The sequence below is a fragment of the Nuphar pumila genome, chromosome 10, assembly GCF_984573655.1.
Source record: "Nuphar pumila chromosome 10, dmNupPumi1.hap1.1, whole genome shotgun sequence".
Taxonomy (NCBI): domain Eukaryota; kingdom Viridiplantae; phylum Streptophyta; class Magnoliopsida; order Nymphaeales; family Nymphaeaceae; genus Nuphar; species Nuphar pumila.
In genome coordinates, this window is record NC_143258.1 from 94427479 (window position 1) to 94442792 (window position 15314).

Here is a 15314-nt window from a genome sequence, read left to right on the forward strand (position 1 = left end):
GTTGGACCAAGGGACCAGGATCCAACATAACCACAGCTCATGCCCTAAGATGGCTCAGATACCATAATAACAAAAAATTAAACAGAAAAATAACGGGATCCAAATTCCCGTGAGAAATTCAGTATTTTTTATCAGCAAAAAAATATAAATTCAAAATTTAAGGAAAATATGTAAACACTAATAAGATAAAAATATATAAAAGGTAAAGTAAATCTTTTTTTCTTGAGATATAGCCAATATAAATGTTAATGGCATGTTAAAAGCAATATTGTTTTTGTTTGATTGATAGTATTTTGATATTATAAAAGTATCGCGATATTTTGACTGCTTAAAACGCTGACCAAAGTATCGTGATTCTCTTGCGATATTTTCATAATGTTCTTGATATTTGTCATAGAGGTTCAAGTTAAGGTTGCAAGTGGATCAGGGTACTGACTTAAAACATCCAATATGGATAACTCATGTTTGAATAAAAGGATTGGATTAGAATTACACACTCGAATTTATTTGGATCCTGATGGTGGAGGTGGTGATAATAGTAAACAGAGGTGGTGGTGGTGGTGATATTAGTAAATGCTCACTTTTCTAACCCCTTTGTCGGCCTGAGACACTCACCATGACTAGGCTCTGCATCCATAAAGGGATGTATTTTGAAAACCGGATCAGTAGGCTTACAGTTTGGACCCAAAACTATAGAATTAGGGTCACCAGTGTCACGAGTCTGCTATGTGGCAGAGTTAAACATCACTCTCAGATAACGTGTAAAATACAAAAAATTAAAATTAAAATTAGATACCAATTCCCATAACTGAATACAAGTAGGGGAATGAGAATCCAATTGCCAATCCTATAAAACAATCCAAACTATGGAATTTCAGCTCTTGAGCATCTACAACAACAACAAATACACTTTCATCCACAAACAATTGGGGTCAGCGATATGAACCAAAAAAGAAAATCATTTTGGGTCTTCCACATGAATCCTTCTCGTCCAATCATTTCTATCCAATGCCAGGTCCTCGGTGAGGTTCAAAGCATTCATATCCTTTCCTATCTCCATCCAAGTCTTCTTAGGCCTACCCCGACCTCTTTTAACTAATATATTTTTTCATTTCTTCATCCTTCTAAGTGGAGCATCATTAGGCCTTCGTCGAATATGTCCAAACCACCGTAAATGATTCTCTCATCTTATTTTCAATGAATGCAACGCCTACTTTCTTACGTATCTTTTTGTTTTGAATCTTATCTTTTATTGTATTTTCATACATCCATCTAAGCATACATATCTCAGCTACACTCATTTTTTAAATATGATGTCTCTTGATAGCCCAACATTCCGTATCATATAGTAAAGCGGGCCTAATTGTCATCCTATAAAACTTTTCCTTCAACTTCAATGACATTTTACGATCGCAAAACACTCCAGTTGCACTTTTTCATTTCATCCACCCAACCTTTATCCTATGATTTACATCTCCATTAATTTCTTCATGCCTTTGAATGATAGATCCCAAATATTTGAAACAGTCATCCACCTGTATTTCTTGCTCACCAAGTTTCACTATACTCCCATCACTATTTCGTTGCTTAGTAAACCAACATTCCAAAAATTCAACAACCTCAAAAAAAGTCAAAAGGAGGTGAAGGATTTCCATAATTTGAAATAACCATAGTCACAAATATCATAATAACATGATATTTAAAATATCACGTTTTTATTGTGACATTAACACATTAAAAACATCTTTCATAGATTTTTCATATATTATGAATATTTTTATTTAAATTTGGATGCTACCTATTTTATACTTTTATTGTATGTATCAACATTTTCTCAAAGGTTAAAAGGCACTAAATCAATCAAAATATCCCCATATATTTCCTGGCTGATACTGTGATCCAGAACTGCAAAGCATCCCCACCGTCCTCGCCAGTTTTTTGCCTTGGTTGTAGTGAGACTAAGGGTGTCAATGGGTGGAGTTTGGTTCTAACCTAGGTGGAACCAAACCCAGACCTGATTTGAGATGATGGTACTGGGTCTGGACTCGGGTTTAATCGGAGTCAACATAAGAGAAACCATAGTTGATATAAGGATTTTATGATCCAGACCCAAATCATACCCAGTAAAATAATCTTTTTTTTATCTTTTTTACATTGAAAAATTGCTGATCTTAGTCGGAACTCGGGTCAGGCTCGAGTCTGATATGAAATGCCACAAACCATACACAGCTCCATATATTAATCGGAGCCTTCGGGTCCGACCAAGATTCTAATAGGATCTTTTTGTTTATCACCTGACCCTATAACTATAAGGTATGGTACGGGTCGGGTCCAGGTCAAACCCGACTCATTGTCACCCCAAAGCGGGACTCACACACGCGGCACGCCTCTTTCTCTTTTCCCTTTCCCTTCCCCTTCCCATCAAGAGCAGCAGGCAGCAGCCATCCAGAGGCTTGAAACCATGGAGGCCAGTGATCTCCTCCTCCTCCTCTGCAAACCCTAATCCTAATTCCCCCTCCCCCAACCTCCATTCCACAAACCCTAAACCTTGATTTCCCCCAACCCACATGAGAAAGGCTGCTTTTCTCTGATGGCAGCGTCGTCGATCATGGAGTCGCTGTTCCAGCGCACCCTGGAGGACATGATCAAGGGTCTGCGCGCCCACCCGCTGGGTGAGCCCCTCTTCCTGGCAAAGTGCCTCGACGAGGCTCGCCGCGAGGCCCGCTCCACCGATCACGACACCAAGGCCGCGGCCGTGGAGAAGCTCGCCTACGCCCGCTCCCTCCTCGGCGTCGACGCCTCCTGCGCCGACTTCCACGTCGTCGAGGCCATGAGCTTCCCTCGATTCGCCCACCGCCGCGTCGGATACCTTGCCGCCTCCCTCGCCTTCTCCGACTCCACCGAGGTCCTCCTCCTCATCACCAACCTCCTCCGCAAGGATCTCGCCGGAAAGTCCGACCTCGATGCCGCCTTCGCCCTCCAATTCCTCTCCGTCGCCGCCACCCCCGACCTCGCCCGCGATCTCACCCCGGAGATCTTCACCCTCTTGGGCTCCACCAAGCCCTACGTCAAGAAGAAGGCCATCGCCGCCCTCGTCAGGATCTTCGACAGGTATCCCGACTCCGTCCGGATTTGCTTCAAGAGGTTGGTGGAGTGCCTGGATGCGTCGGACGGGCAGGTGGTCTCCTCGGCGGTCGGGGTTTTCTGCGAATTGGCGGCGAAGGATCCGCGGTCGTATCTTCCGCTGGCGCCCGAGTTTTATAGGGTTCTCGTCGATTCGAAGAACAATTGGGTGCTGATCAAGGTGGTGAAGATCTTCGCAGCCCTCGCGCCGCTGGAGAGGAGGCTGGGGAACAAGGTGGTCGGGCCGATATGCGAGATCATGGCCAGGACTGGCGCGAAGTCGCTCATGTTCGAGTGCGTTAGGGCGCTGGTCTCGAGCTTCTCCGAGCACGAGAGCGCGGTTGTTTCGGCTGTTGGGAAGATTCGGGAGATGCTGGCCGATGAAGACCCGAATCTGAACTATCTCGGGTTGCAGGCGCTTCTGATTTTGATGCCCAAGCGTTTGTCGGCGGTTTTGGAGAACAAGGACGCCGTGGTGGAGTCGTTGAATCATGGGGATCCCTCCATAAGGAGGTTGGCGCTAACGCTCGTGATGGGGATGGTGTCTGAGGACAATGTGGTTGAGATTTCACGGGTTTTGGTGAATTACGCATTCAAATCGGACCCTGAGTTCTGTAACGAGATATTTGGATCAATCCTTTCTACTTGTAGTCGGAATCTTTATGAATTGGTTGTGGATTTCGATTGGTATGTTTCTCTTCTTGGCGAGATATCGAGGAGCCCACATTGCGGTCATGGGAGAGAGATTGAACAGCAATTGATAGATATTGCCCTCAGGGTCAAGGATGCTAGAGTTGAGCTTGTTAGGGTTTGTCGCGACCTTTTGATCGACCCTGCTTTCCTCGGTAACCCTCTGCTGGATAGGATTTTGTGTGCGGCTGCTTGGATTGCAGGGGAATATGTGGACCTCTCAAGGAACCCGATTGAATTGGTGGAATCATTGTTGCAGCCACGTACAAATCTTTTGCCGGCTGGGGTAAGAGCTGTTTATGTTCAGTCAGTGTTCAAAATTTTAGTTTTTTGTTTGTATTCGTATGTCATGCCGCCTGAATCCATTAATCTGCTAGATTATTGTGATGGTGGTAAAATTTCCGTGGAAACAAAGAATTTAGATAAATTTGCTGCACTAAACTTGTATGGGGAACCTATAGACGTTAAGAGGGAAATGGGTACAGAAAATTCTGATAAATTAGTGCCTGAAACATCAAATTCAGAAAATCCATTAGAAGCTAACTATCCCATAAAACAAGGTGGTGGAAAACAAGTCTCTTCAGTAGCTTCAATAGAGGGGGATATATACTCATATGATTCTGTAGTGTACCTTTTAAATCTAATTAAAGCATCTGTGAGTCCATTGATGGATATCGACCATGTTGATGTTCAAGAGAGAGCAAGGAATGTACTTGGATTGATTAATTCACTGGAAGAGGTTCCTGGATTTCTGGTAGAGGAAAGCGTCTGTGATGATGCTCAATTTATGCAGAAGAAGCAATCCCCCAGAGTTATTGAGATCATTGAGCTGATGTATGGGATCTTTTCGGAGGAACTTGGCCCTGTCTCTGCCTATGCCCAAGAGAGGGTTCAAGTGCCTATCGGACTTGTTCTTAAGGAAAATCTTGCTGATCTGGACAATATTTTGGGGGATGATGTTTCTCTATCTGGCACTTTCACAGTTGAAAGCCGAGGAAATAGGGAGTGGGATGTTCCTCTATTTAATTTACAAAAGAATGAAGATAAGAAGCAAACAAATGAATCCACTTCTCTGCTTTCTGAACACAAGAAGCGGCATTCGATGTACTACCTTCCTAATGAAAAAGAGGCAGCTGACTCCAATGATTACCCACCTGCTAATGTTAGTCAATCACTTGATGATCCTGCCGATGCCACTATGGATCTTGCAAAGCTTACGGAGCAGTCATTGATACCCAAGAAGAGAAACCGCCCGAAACCACGGCCTGTGGTTGTAAAGTTGGATGGAGATGAAGTAAGGGTACCTGATTTGAGATCGGTACAGGACATGAAAGGTCAGCTTCTTTCAGCCCCAGTTCAGGATGTCCTTCTAGAGGCAGGAAACAAATCTTCATCATCATTGCATCAATTGAATAAGAAAGCAGAATCAAGTAATCTCTTGGATGACTTGTCTATTAAAATGGGAAAAAGAAGTTCAGGATCTATTGGTGAGACTAATTTACCAGAAAAAGAAAGATCTGGTTTTGGAGAAAAACATGGAGATGGGGATTCAAGTCTGAAAAGGAACAAGCATCGTAGCCGTGATAAAAACTGGCAAAAGGATTCTTCAGGGTATGAGAAGAAAGAAAAAGAAAGTCAAAGGCACTCAAGTAAGAGTGATCATCATCGCACAAAGCATAAGAACCAGCAAAGTTCAAAAAGTCCTATATCTGTAGACCCGAATACAACAGTTATTCCTGATTTTCTCTTGTAGCATCAACAAATTTATGTACGTTAGTTCTCTTCTGAGTATTTCTTTGTATATTCTTTTTTTGAGCGTTTTTGTGTTCCTAAGAATTGTGTTTTTCCTCATATGAAGATTTTGACTATATCAGATTTGATCTTCAGAGCTTGCTTATGGTCTGACATATGCCATGATCAGGCCAGGAATCATTTGTATACTTAGAATGACCTGAACTGCTGTATATTTCATCAATGATTTTGTTGAATGAAAACCAGAGTGGAAGAATGTATTGATTCAGTTTTGTAGGTTGATTACCTCTGCTTAAAAGCAGGACGTGTATGTGGGCCTTAAGGCGTGAATGATGTTGTAATCTCCATGCTGAAAATACATACATTCACACGTTACATATGTTAATTACGCTGACACATGTTATTTACATACATGTGCTCACACATAACACATTTCTGCATATCCCATCTTTTGTTGAGTTTGGGTCCTGACAGTACCATTTATTCCCTATGGATGTTTCTTCTTATTAGCTTCATTGATTGGGGGCACTTCCCTTCTTCAAAAGTTGTATGGTGTATTGGAGTTTGGGTTTCTTACAGTGGTACATTTTCTAAATAATCAGTATCCAAATCCTGCGCGACTTGTATTTTCCGAGTTTTATATCTGTGATGGGAAACTGTAGCTCTCCTTGGGTACAAAATTTGCTTCAATTCCTCACATGATGATCCTCTCCTGTTTTCAATCCTATTTACTTTTTCAACATGCATTTTATGACATTACAAGTGGCTTGGGTCTCGATGACTTTGTTCTGTTGCCATCATGTGTCTTGAGTCAATAATTATCAAGAAACATGTCATGCAGGTCCTTTGGCTTGCAATTGTGTAGGTCTTTTCATGTAAGAATTTCCTTTTCCTGCACAAGATTGATCAATATGTAGTTGATTTAGTCAAATTTTCACTATCGAATGTTGTGTGGTTAATATGAAAAATCTTATTGTTGGAAGATGTTAATTCAAAAACTCAATTAACTGGTTAAGGAATATATGCAGCAACTGTATCCAGAAAATATTGTGACAACATAAACATTAAAGTAAAAACAGCTAAAAAATATAGCACTAGAATAAGTAAAATGAAAAATAGTAGTAATTGAAAAATTAAGAGTAATTAAAAAATTAAAAGAATAATAATAGTAGCAATGCTGGCCATTTTAAGGACCTTGTCAGATGTAGTGTTTTTTTTTCTGAGAAGTGATCACTTGTAGTTAACTAATGGAGTAATGGGATATGACTAATTGATAGGAATAGCGATATCGGATTGAATATACATTGCTTGTATGTGACAACATAAACATTAAAGTAAAAGCAACAACTAAAAAACATAGCACTAGAATAAGTAAAAGGAAAAATAATTGTAATTGAAATTTTTTAAAAATAATAATAGTAGATATGGTGGTCATTTTAAGGACCTCGTCACATGCAGTTTTTTTTTTCCCAGAAGTGATCACATGTAGTTAAGTAATGGGATATGACAAATTGACAGGAATAGCGAGATTGGATTGAATATACATTGCTTGTAACCAAAACGACATGGAATCTGTTGAAACATATATGTAATTTAGTATTTACTTAGTCTTTATTCTTTTGTATATAGTCTCATAGGTAAGGGGTAAACTTGTAAAATAGCTCTTTATGTTACTTTTCCTTTGTAGCCCTTTAGAGAGGTCGACCCATAAAAGTGGGAATACTCTCATTCACGAAAATTAATGAAGTTTAGTTTTCTTCTCTCCCTTCGTGTGCTTTCTATTGATGAAATACTGTGGCATGTATCTCTTCTAATATGGTATCAGAGCCTGTGCTCTAAGAAGAGGTCATCTGGGATTGGAAGGAGAGTATCAGGAACTTCATTCTGGGATTGTTAGCACTGTTCATGTGGGCACAAATCTCGACGTGCTGGCATCAGCACATCTAGGTAAGTGTTGCAGTCTGCTTGATTTGAGTTAGGGTTTTGTTAGAGGATGATTTTAGAACATAGAATAAAAAATCGTCGTGGTGATCAGATTTATATCTGATTTTCTATGATTTTTTTTAATATTTTCTGAGTTTCACGGCAAACAGTGTCCACATTTGAGATTTTGGGTTGTTTTGACCTTACTGATGGATTTGGATCTCTTAAAAGGGGTGTAATCAGGTCGTTTTCACCCTAGAAGGCTGTTAGAAGTAGTTTGATGGGCTAATATTGTGATTTGGAGTTTTATTTGGGTGTCTCTTTTTGTAGCGGTAACAGGGTTGCCGTGATTTTGGTTCTTTGTGACCAGATTAATGGTTTTGTACCACTCAAAAAGGATGTAATCAGGTCGTTTTCACCCTGAAAGCCTGTTAGAAGTGGTTTGGTGGGCTAATGTGGTGATTTGGAGTTGTATTGTGTTTTTGGCATTCCTATTGGTGGCAGTAACAGTGTTTTTGCTGTTACATCTTGTTTTGACTGCTGAAGTTGAGTTATTATTGCAGCAGATTGTTGTTAGAAGTGTTTGGCCATCATATCGTGCATGTTGGAGGAGTTTTATTGTGTTTTTGGCATTCCTATTAGTGGCGGTAACAATGTTATTGCTGCTACATCTTGTTTTGACTGCTTTAGTTGAGTTGTTATTGCAGCGGATTGGTGTTAGAAGTGTTTGGTCATCATATCATGCAGTCTTAGTTAATTTTTTGATTGTGTGACGTCTTTGGTACATATTGGAGATAGTGTGGAGACTCTTGGTGAAGTCTGTGTGTATTGTTGTACACACTGCTTTGGATATTGGTTCACTGCTATTGCTTCATTATACAACACTATATTATGTAGTTGGTGGTTTGAGTGAGATATGGGGAAAAGGAAGGGTGGCGTGCTTGCAGCATCGTCAAATAGTGAAGGTATTCAGGCTAAAGAGGATTATTCTGACATTGGTACTAAGTTTGTGGGGCTATCAGCCTCAAAAGGATTAGAATTATCAGGTGGTGGTCAGCTCCAACTGCTTGAAAAGATGCAGCAACATATTCAACAACTACTTCTTCTTGCTCAATCCGTTGTATATCCTTCCTCTGCTACTTCTAGTTCTTCCTCTGATACTGCTTTTTCAAGTATCTCAGCTTGTTCATATGGTTGGTTAATAGACTTAGGAGCTTCTTGTCATATGACCTCTCATGAGTCTATGTTGACCAACTGTCAACCTTGTAGTGATGTTTTTCGCACTGCAAATGGTTCTTGTATGTCTGTATCTAAAATAGGTTATGTTACTTTTGAGTCTTATCATGGTAGTAAAATTAATCTGTCTCAAGTTTATCATGTTCCGTCTCTTGATATGAATCTTGTTTCCGTTGGTCAAATTGCCAAACTTAATTGTAATGTTACCTTTTCTTCTTTTGATAGGGGTGAGCAAAAGCAACATGGGATCACATTGGGAGCTTCTGTCATAGACGAATCTGTTTTGTGTCACCAGAGATTGGGTCATATTTTCAGTTCTAGGTTGCAAAGGTTAGTGTGTTCAGGGAGTTTTGGTGTGTCAAAGTTAGTTATAACAAATCATGTCAAAGACTGTGAGAGTTGTAGGTTGGCAAAGGGTCATGCCTTGCCATTCATATATAGTAGCAAAGGATCAGACAATCCTTTTGATTTAGTGTATTCTGATGCATGAGAACCTTCTCCTATTTTGTCTGAAGGAGGGTCATCATATTTTGTTACCTTCATGAATGATTGCACAAGATTTACTTGAATATATTTTTATAAAAAATAGAAGTGAGCTCCTTGAAATCTTTAAAGACTTTTGTGTTATGATTGAAAATCAATTTGTAGTTAAGATGAAGACCTTTCGTACTGACTCTGGAGGTGAACATATCAGTAGTGTATTTAAAAAGTTTCTACAGGAGAAAGGTTTAGTTCACCAAAGGTTTTGTCCATACACTCCTGAACAAAATGGAGTGTCCGAGAGAAAGAACAAACATATCTTTGAAACAACAAAAACTCTTTTGTTTAGAGACCAAGTGCCCAATATGTTATGGTCAGTTGCAGTTCAGCTAAGTATCGATCAGATAAATCGTATGCCCTCAAGTGTGCTTAAGGGTATATCTCTATTTCAGAAGTTGTATAAACGAGCTCCAACTTATGATATGATGAGAGTATTTGGTTGTATATCATTTGTTTTGTTACCTGACAGGTATAAAGACAAGTTGTCCCTTAAAACTGTCAAATGTTGTTTCCTTGGTTTTGCAAATGGACAGAAAGGTTACAATTGCTATGATCTTATTGGAAAGTGGGTATGGATATCTCGCCATGTTGTCTTCCATGAAAATGTGTTATATTTCAGCCAACATGAAGAAGAGTCTAAGAATGAGTCTGACTTGTCCTTTTTGGTTCTGTTTGATGAAAAGGAAACTGTGAATGAGAGAGTAGAGGTTCAAGGGGAGCAAATTCAGTCAAAAGATGGTAAGTTTGGGCAGTCCTACTCAAGAAGATAAGAAAATTTGATTGAAATCCCATTTTTAGATCAAGTAAAGTAGCAATCACAGAAAGGAGAAGAGGCCAATTCCGATCATATTCCCTGGTAAGCTTAATCTGATCACTAAAGGTTAGAGTTTCTATCTGAATCATCATCTTTTTTTTTTAATCTCCCTTAGGTACGTAGATGTGTTAGAGCTTCAGTGCCTCCTCGTTTTGTATCCTACAAGTCTTTCTCTCATCAACATCGTGTATTTTTGCTATTAATCTATTCTTATATTGAGCCTGAGTCTTATGCAGAGGCAGTGAGCAAAGAAAAGTAACAAAGAACTATGGCTGACGAGATAGATGCTCTGAACCAGAGTTACCGAAAGTGCCTAGGTAAGTGGGGAAGCGCAAAACGTCGCGCTTCTGAAACACGCGGGGAAGCGCCATTTTTAAAAGGGAAGCATGTTTCCCTTTAATGGGAAGCACACTTCCCCCTCACTTCCCCCATTTTTTTCAATTTTTTGTATTTTTTATTTTTAATTTTTTTTCGCTTTCCCCTCGCTTCCTAGGTCGCTTCCGGTTCGCTTCCTAGGTCGCTTTTGAAACGATTTCCGATTCTCTCCTAAGTGGTCCCACGCTTCCCGCTTCCTAAAATTTTGAAAGTGCCTCGCTTCCCGCTCCCGCTTCCCATATCGCTTCCCGCTCCCGCTTCCTCAACTGGCAACCATGCTCTGGACAAAATGCAGGCATGGGAGTTGTTAAAACCTCCAAAAAAAAAAGATGTTGGAAGCAAATGGGTTTATAAGATAAAAACTAAGGCAAATGCGTCAATTGAGAGATACAAGGCAAGGTTAGTAGCTAAGGGTTATAGTTAGCGGTTTGGAATTGATTTTGCCGAAACCTTTTGCTCTAGTTGCACACATGACAACTATTCGTATGTTACTTGTTGTGGCTGCAATTCGACAATGGAATCTGTGGCAATTAGATGCCAAGAATGCTTTCTTGAATGAGGACCTGAAAGAAGAAGTATATATGAAACTACATCAAGGATACTCAGATCCAGAGGGTAGGGTTTGTCGACTTCGCAAAACATTATATGGATTAAAACAAGCTCCTTGGGCATGGTTTGAAAAATTTAGTTCAACGGTAAAATCACTTGGTTTTGAGCAGAGTCATCATGACCATGCTTTATTTGTATCTTCTTCGGTGCTTGGAAAATGTATACTGCTTCTTTATGTAGATGACATGATATTCTTGGGGAGATGATACGGAAAAAGTGGAGACAAAAAAAGTTGGTTAGCATGTTTGAGATGAAAAACTTGGGGGTGTTTGAAGTATTTTCTTAGGTTGGGATAACATCCTCTAAAAGGGGCCTATATTTGTCTTCGCATAGGTATGCCACAGACTTAGTGGTGAGGGCAAGATTGGTAGATGACTTTAAAAGAGTTACCTCTCCTATGGAAACAAATTTGAAGATGCAAGTCTCTGATGGTGTTGAGCTAAAAGATCCAGTCATTTACATGCAATTAGTAGGAAGCCTTATATATTTGACTATATCCAAACCAGACATTACCTATGCAGTCCATGTGGTAAGTCAATTTATGAGTGCTCCCAGGTCAGTTCACTTAGCTGTTGTACTTAGGATTATCAGGTATGCAAGAGACAATGCACTATGGCATGCTCTTCTCATCTTCTTTTGACACAGATCTACGGGCTTTTGTGATGCTCATTTTGGAGGTTCTACCCGAGATAGGCTTTTCACTAAAGGTTTTTGTGTTTTTTTGGGAAGTTCCTTAATCTCATGGAAAAGCAAGAAATAACATAGAGTTGCTTTATCTACTGTAGAAGAAGAATACAGAGCAATGACTCAAGTCACAACTGAGATAGTTTGGATACGATGGCTATTGAGTGAGAAATTTCTAGTGCAGACAAAACTCAGTTGTATTTTGACAACATGAGTGCTATCCATATTGCAAGGAATCTAGAATTTCATAAGCAGACCAAACACATTGAAATAGATTACCATTATATAAGAAGGGCTTATGGAGATGGAATCATTGCTTTGAATCATGTGAGCTCGAAGAGTCAGATTGCAGATGTGTTTATGAAAAGCTTGGCTCTTGCGCATTTCGGTACTTTCCTTTTCAAACTTGGAATGATTTCATTCCATCATTCCAAGTTTGAAAGGGAGTGTTGAAACATATATGTAATTTAGTATTTACTTAGTCTTTATTCTTTTGTATATAGTCTCATAGGTAAGGGGTAAACTTGTAAAATAGCTCTTTATGTTACTTTTCCTTTGTATCCCTTTAGAGAGGTCGACACATAAAAGTTGGCATACTCTCATTCATGAAAATTAATGAAGTTTAGTTTTCTTCTTTTCCTTTGTGTGCTTTCTATTGATAAAATACTATGGCACGTATCTCTTCTAATAGAATCAACATAACAAGTCTTCTATATTTGCATTCAGAAGAAAAGGGAAAACAAAGTCTTCTACATATGAGTTCATCCAACATTTAATCATCTATAGAAAATGGGCAGTTGTCGACGTACAGAGAGACATATGACTACATCAAACAGTTCAAAATCTACGCGTGGCAGTTCAAGCTAGTTATTTGGGTAGTTTGTCCTACACATCTTTCCCCGTTGCATACTTGTATCAACATCAAGAGTTTTAACCAACTTCTTAAGCCGGATTTTAGCCTTAAAAATTTGGAAAAGAATTTCATAGCTGTTGTATGATTGCCAACTCCAATCCCATAGGAACCTATATAAGGTTATTTCTGAGCAGTAACACTTTCTTTTATAATTTGATCATATACATGCCATGCAAAAATGATTGATTTGATTTATGGTTAAACTTTAACCTGATGTGCAATATTAGAATTCAATTGATTTGTTTGCAGTACTGTGGCTTCAAATATTTGTGTTCTCAATCAAGTGAAGAGGACGTGTCTGTGAGAGGTTGAGGTGTTCATCCTTAAATTCTGATAGTTTGCTTAATCAGTCAATGGATGGACTGCACTGTTATTGCATTAAGGGCTAGAAACAGTGGTGTTGAAAAACTAGTGTACATTGTTAATCTTATTTTTCATGTTGCAAGGTATGTTATTTATTGATTTTTTCCGAGGGAAAGTAAAATTTATTCGAGAAGATGACAGAGTACAAAGCAATGGACAAAATGAATTGGAGCCAGTCCAAGTTTGCCTGTCCATGACAGGTTGGAGTTTGGCCATTTCCTGGAAGAAAAAGCCAGAACATACCTTTGAATAGCACAGGTTATAAATTCTGTGCTAAGGTATGTTATTTGGAATCCTAAACCTAGTAGAGAGAAGGGCAGGAGGGAGATCCTTGCTATTGAGTAAAGGAACGATAAAGTGTAATCAATTATGAATAATTTATGTCCAATCCTTGGTGGGGGGAATCGGGGTCATCTATAGTGGTCTAACTAGTCAAAAACGCTAGGTGCTGCCTTGGTGCCAAGCCCCTAAAGCCTAGGTGTCAACTAATGATCCTGAATTATAAGTAGAGAAAAAATACCATGAATTATTGATAGTTATACCTCATTGTTGTTGATGCCACTTTGATTATTATCCTCCAACTTAAGGGTTTTCATTTGGGTTGGATAATGTCATCATCATATTGAGCCTCTCTCGGAAGACAAGCTGTCTAAAATACTTAATAAAATGATAAATTAAGAATGAAATAAAGAATCGTTGCCATCACGTTATAAAATAATAGTTATCATAATCTATAATACAAATAAGAAGAGTTATGAAGTATAAAAAAATTATAATGTTAAGACTATGATTACAAGAAGGTGCAAATGTTCAAGAATGCATGTAATATTTCAAAACTATTTAAAGAAGGGAAAGTAATCATGAAGTCTTAAATATCAATCATCATCATCATCTTCTGATGCAAAACTGTCATAATAAGAATCATCCTCTTCTACATATTGCTCATCTTTATTTATTCTGATTGGCTTCTTCTTTTGCTTTTGCATTAGTGTTCTTTTCAATCTCTATTCATTTCATTGCTCCGCTAGAAATATCCTTTGCCAATACCACAATCTAACTTGGTCTTTTCCATCGCCTATCTAGCATTGAGGTTTGGGATTTAGTGACGGACTTGAAGAGCCAGTTGTAGACACTTATATGCCCTATCAAGCTGTTCTCAAGAGCCAATTTGATCCTCTAATCCAAGATTCCGATATGAGGTAATGCTAAGAGAGCTGTCGACTGGTCAACACCTATTGCTTTCTTGCATGTTAGTATGCTCTTTTCCTATGTCATATAGGTGCGGGGCGGTGATGCGGCACTTTAAAAAAACTTGGGTGCGGAGGTGCGGGAGGGTATATATATATATATATAATTTTTAACAATTAACAGTAACACTAATGAAATAAAAAATAATTATTATATCATCGATTCATCATGCATGCAATAAATTAAATTAACAATCTACAATTCTATTCTTCATCATAAAAACTAACAGTACAATTAAATCAATCTAAATATATTATGAAAATAATTAAACAAGTAAAGCAAAAAAAAAATAAATTATACAGTATACTAATAAAAGAAACAAACAATGTATAATTACATACCAAAAATATCTTACATAATGTATATGACGATGGGGTAATGATCCTAATAATTTTCTGCTTCATCATCAAATTCATCATAAAAAGGAAGAGTAGGCTCAAATAGGTTAATGTTTGTAATATTGAAATCATGCTCTCTCTCTAAGTCACACTCTTCTAGGTTTACTTTCCAAAATTTGGATGATTCTTGTTTGCATTACAAACCCAATTTGAAAATATTAAATACTTGTATATTTAAATGAAGAAATTAAGAAATAGTCAAATAACTAAGAGAGCAATTAGTACCTATATTCTTCATTGGTTTACGAAAGTGATCGAAGATTAGAATGAACATATACTAAATTTCTGCATGATTGCTGATGAGTTTGTTTCTCTTCATGTTGCGGATTTGAGAATGTGTGCTCCAATTTCTTTCACAATAAGATGAACTAGCGGGTTGAAATAACAATTTCAATGCAAGACGTTGGAGAAGATGTGTTTCTGATTCATATGTTGACCACCATGTGATAGGATATATATTCTCCTCCTCTCTCGCCTAACAGGGTTGGGTTCAACAGCCCAAGGTGCTGGGAGCCTAACCCAGCCCAGCAGGACTGTGTTTGACAGCGCAAAACCCAGCTCTACAGGGTTGGGTTAAAAAATGCAGAACCCAGTCCTGCAGGGCTGGGTTTGACAACGAGCAGAGCTCAGCCTGTTGGGCTGGGTT

The 15314-nt window shown here is 38.8% G+C and overlaps 1 protein-coding gene across 3 annotated transcripts; it reads left to right on the forward strand.

Moving 5' to 3' along the window:
* Positions 1-2431: 2431 nt before the first annotated feature.
* Positions 2432-14242, forward strand: LOC149827421 (AP-3 complex subunit delta-like). 3 transcript variants are annotated; one of them, XM_090019351.1, is made up of 2 exons: positions 2460-4099; positions 14106-14242. In XM_090019351.1, the coding sequence occupies exons 1-2, from the start codon at positions 2591-2593 to the stop codon at positions 14109-14111; spliced, it is 1515 nt and encodes a 504-aa protein (XP_089875477.1). In that variant the 5' UTR covers positions 2460-2590; the 3' UTR covers positions 14112-14242. The 3 variants fall into 3 exon arrangements, with proteins under 3 accessions (XP_089875475.1, XP_089875477.1, XP_089875476.1); XM_090019350.1 differs by lacking the exon at positions 14106-14242 and adding an exon at positions 12909-12997; XM_090019349.1 differs by lacking the exon at positions 14106-14242 and having other exon boundaries at positions 2432-5631.
* The last annotated feature ends 1072 nt before the right edge of the window (positions 14243-15314 follow it).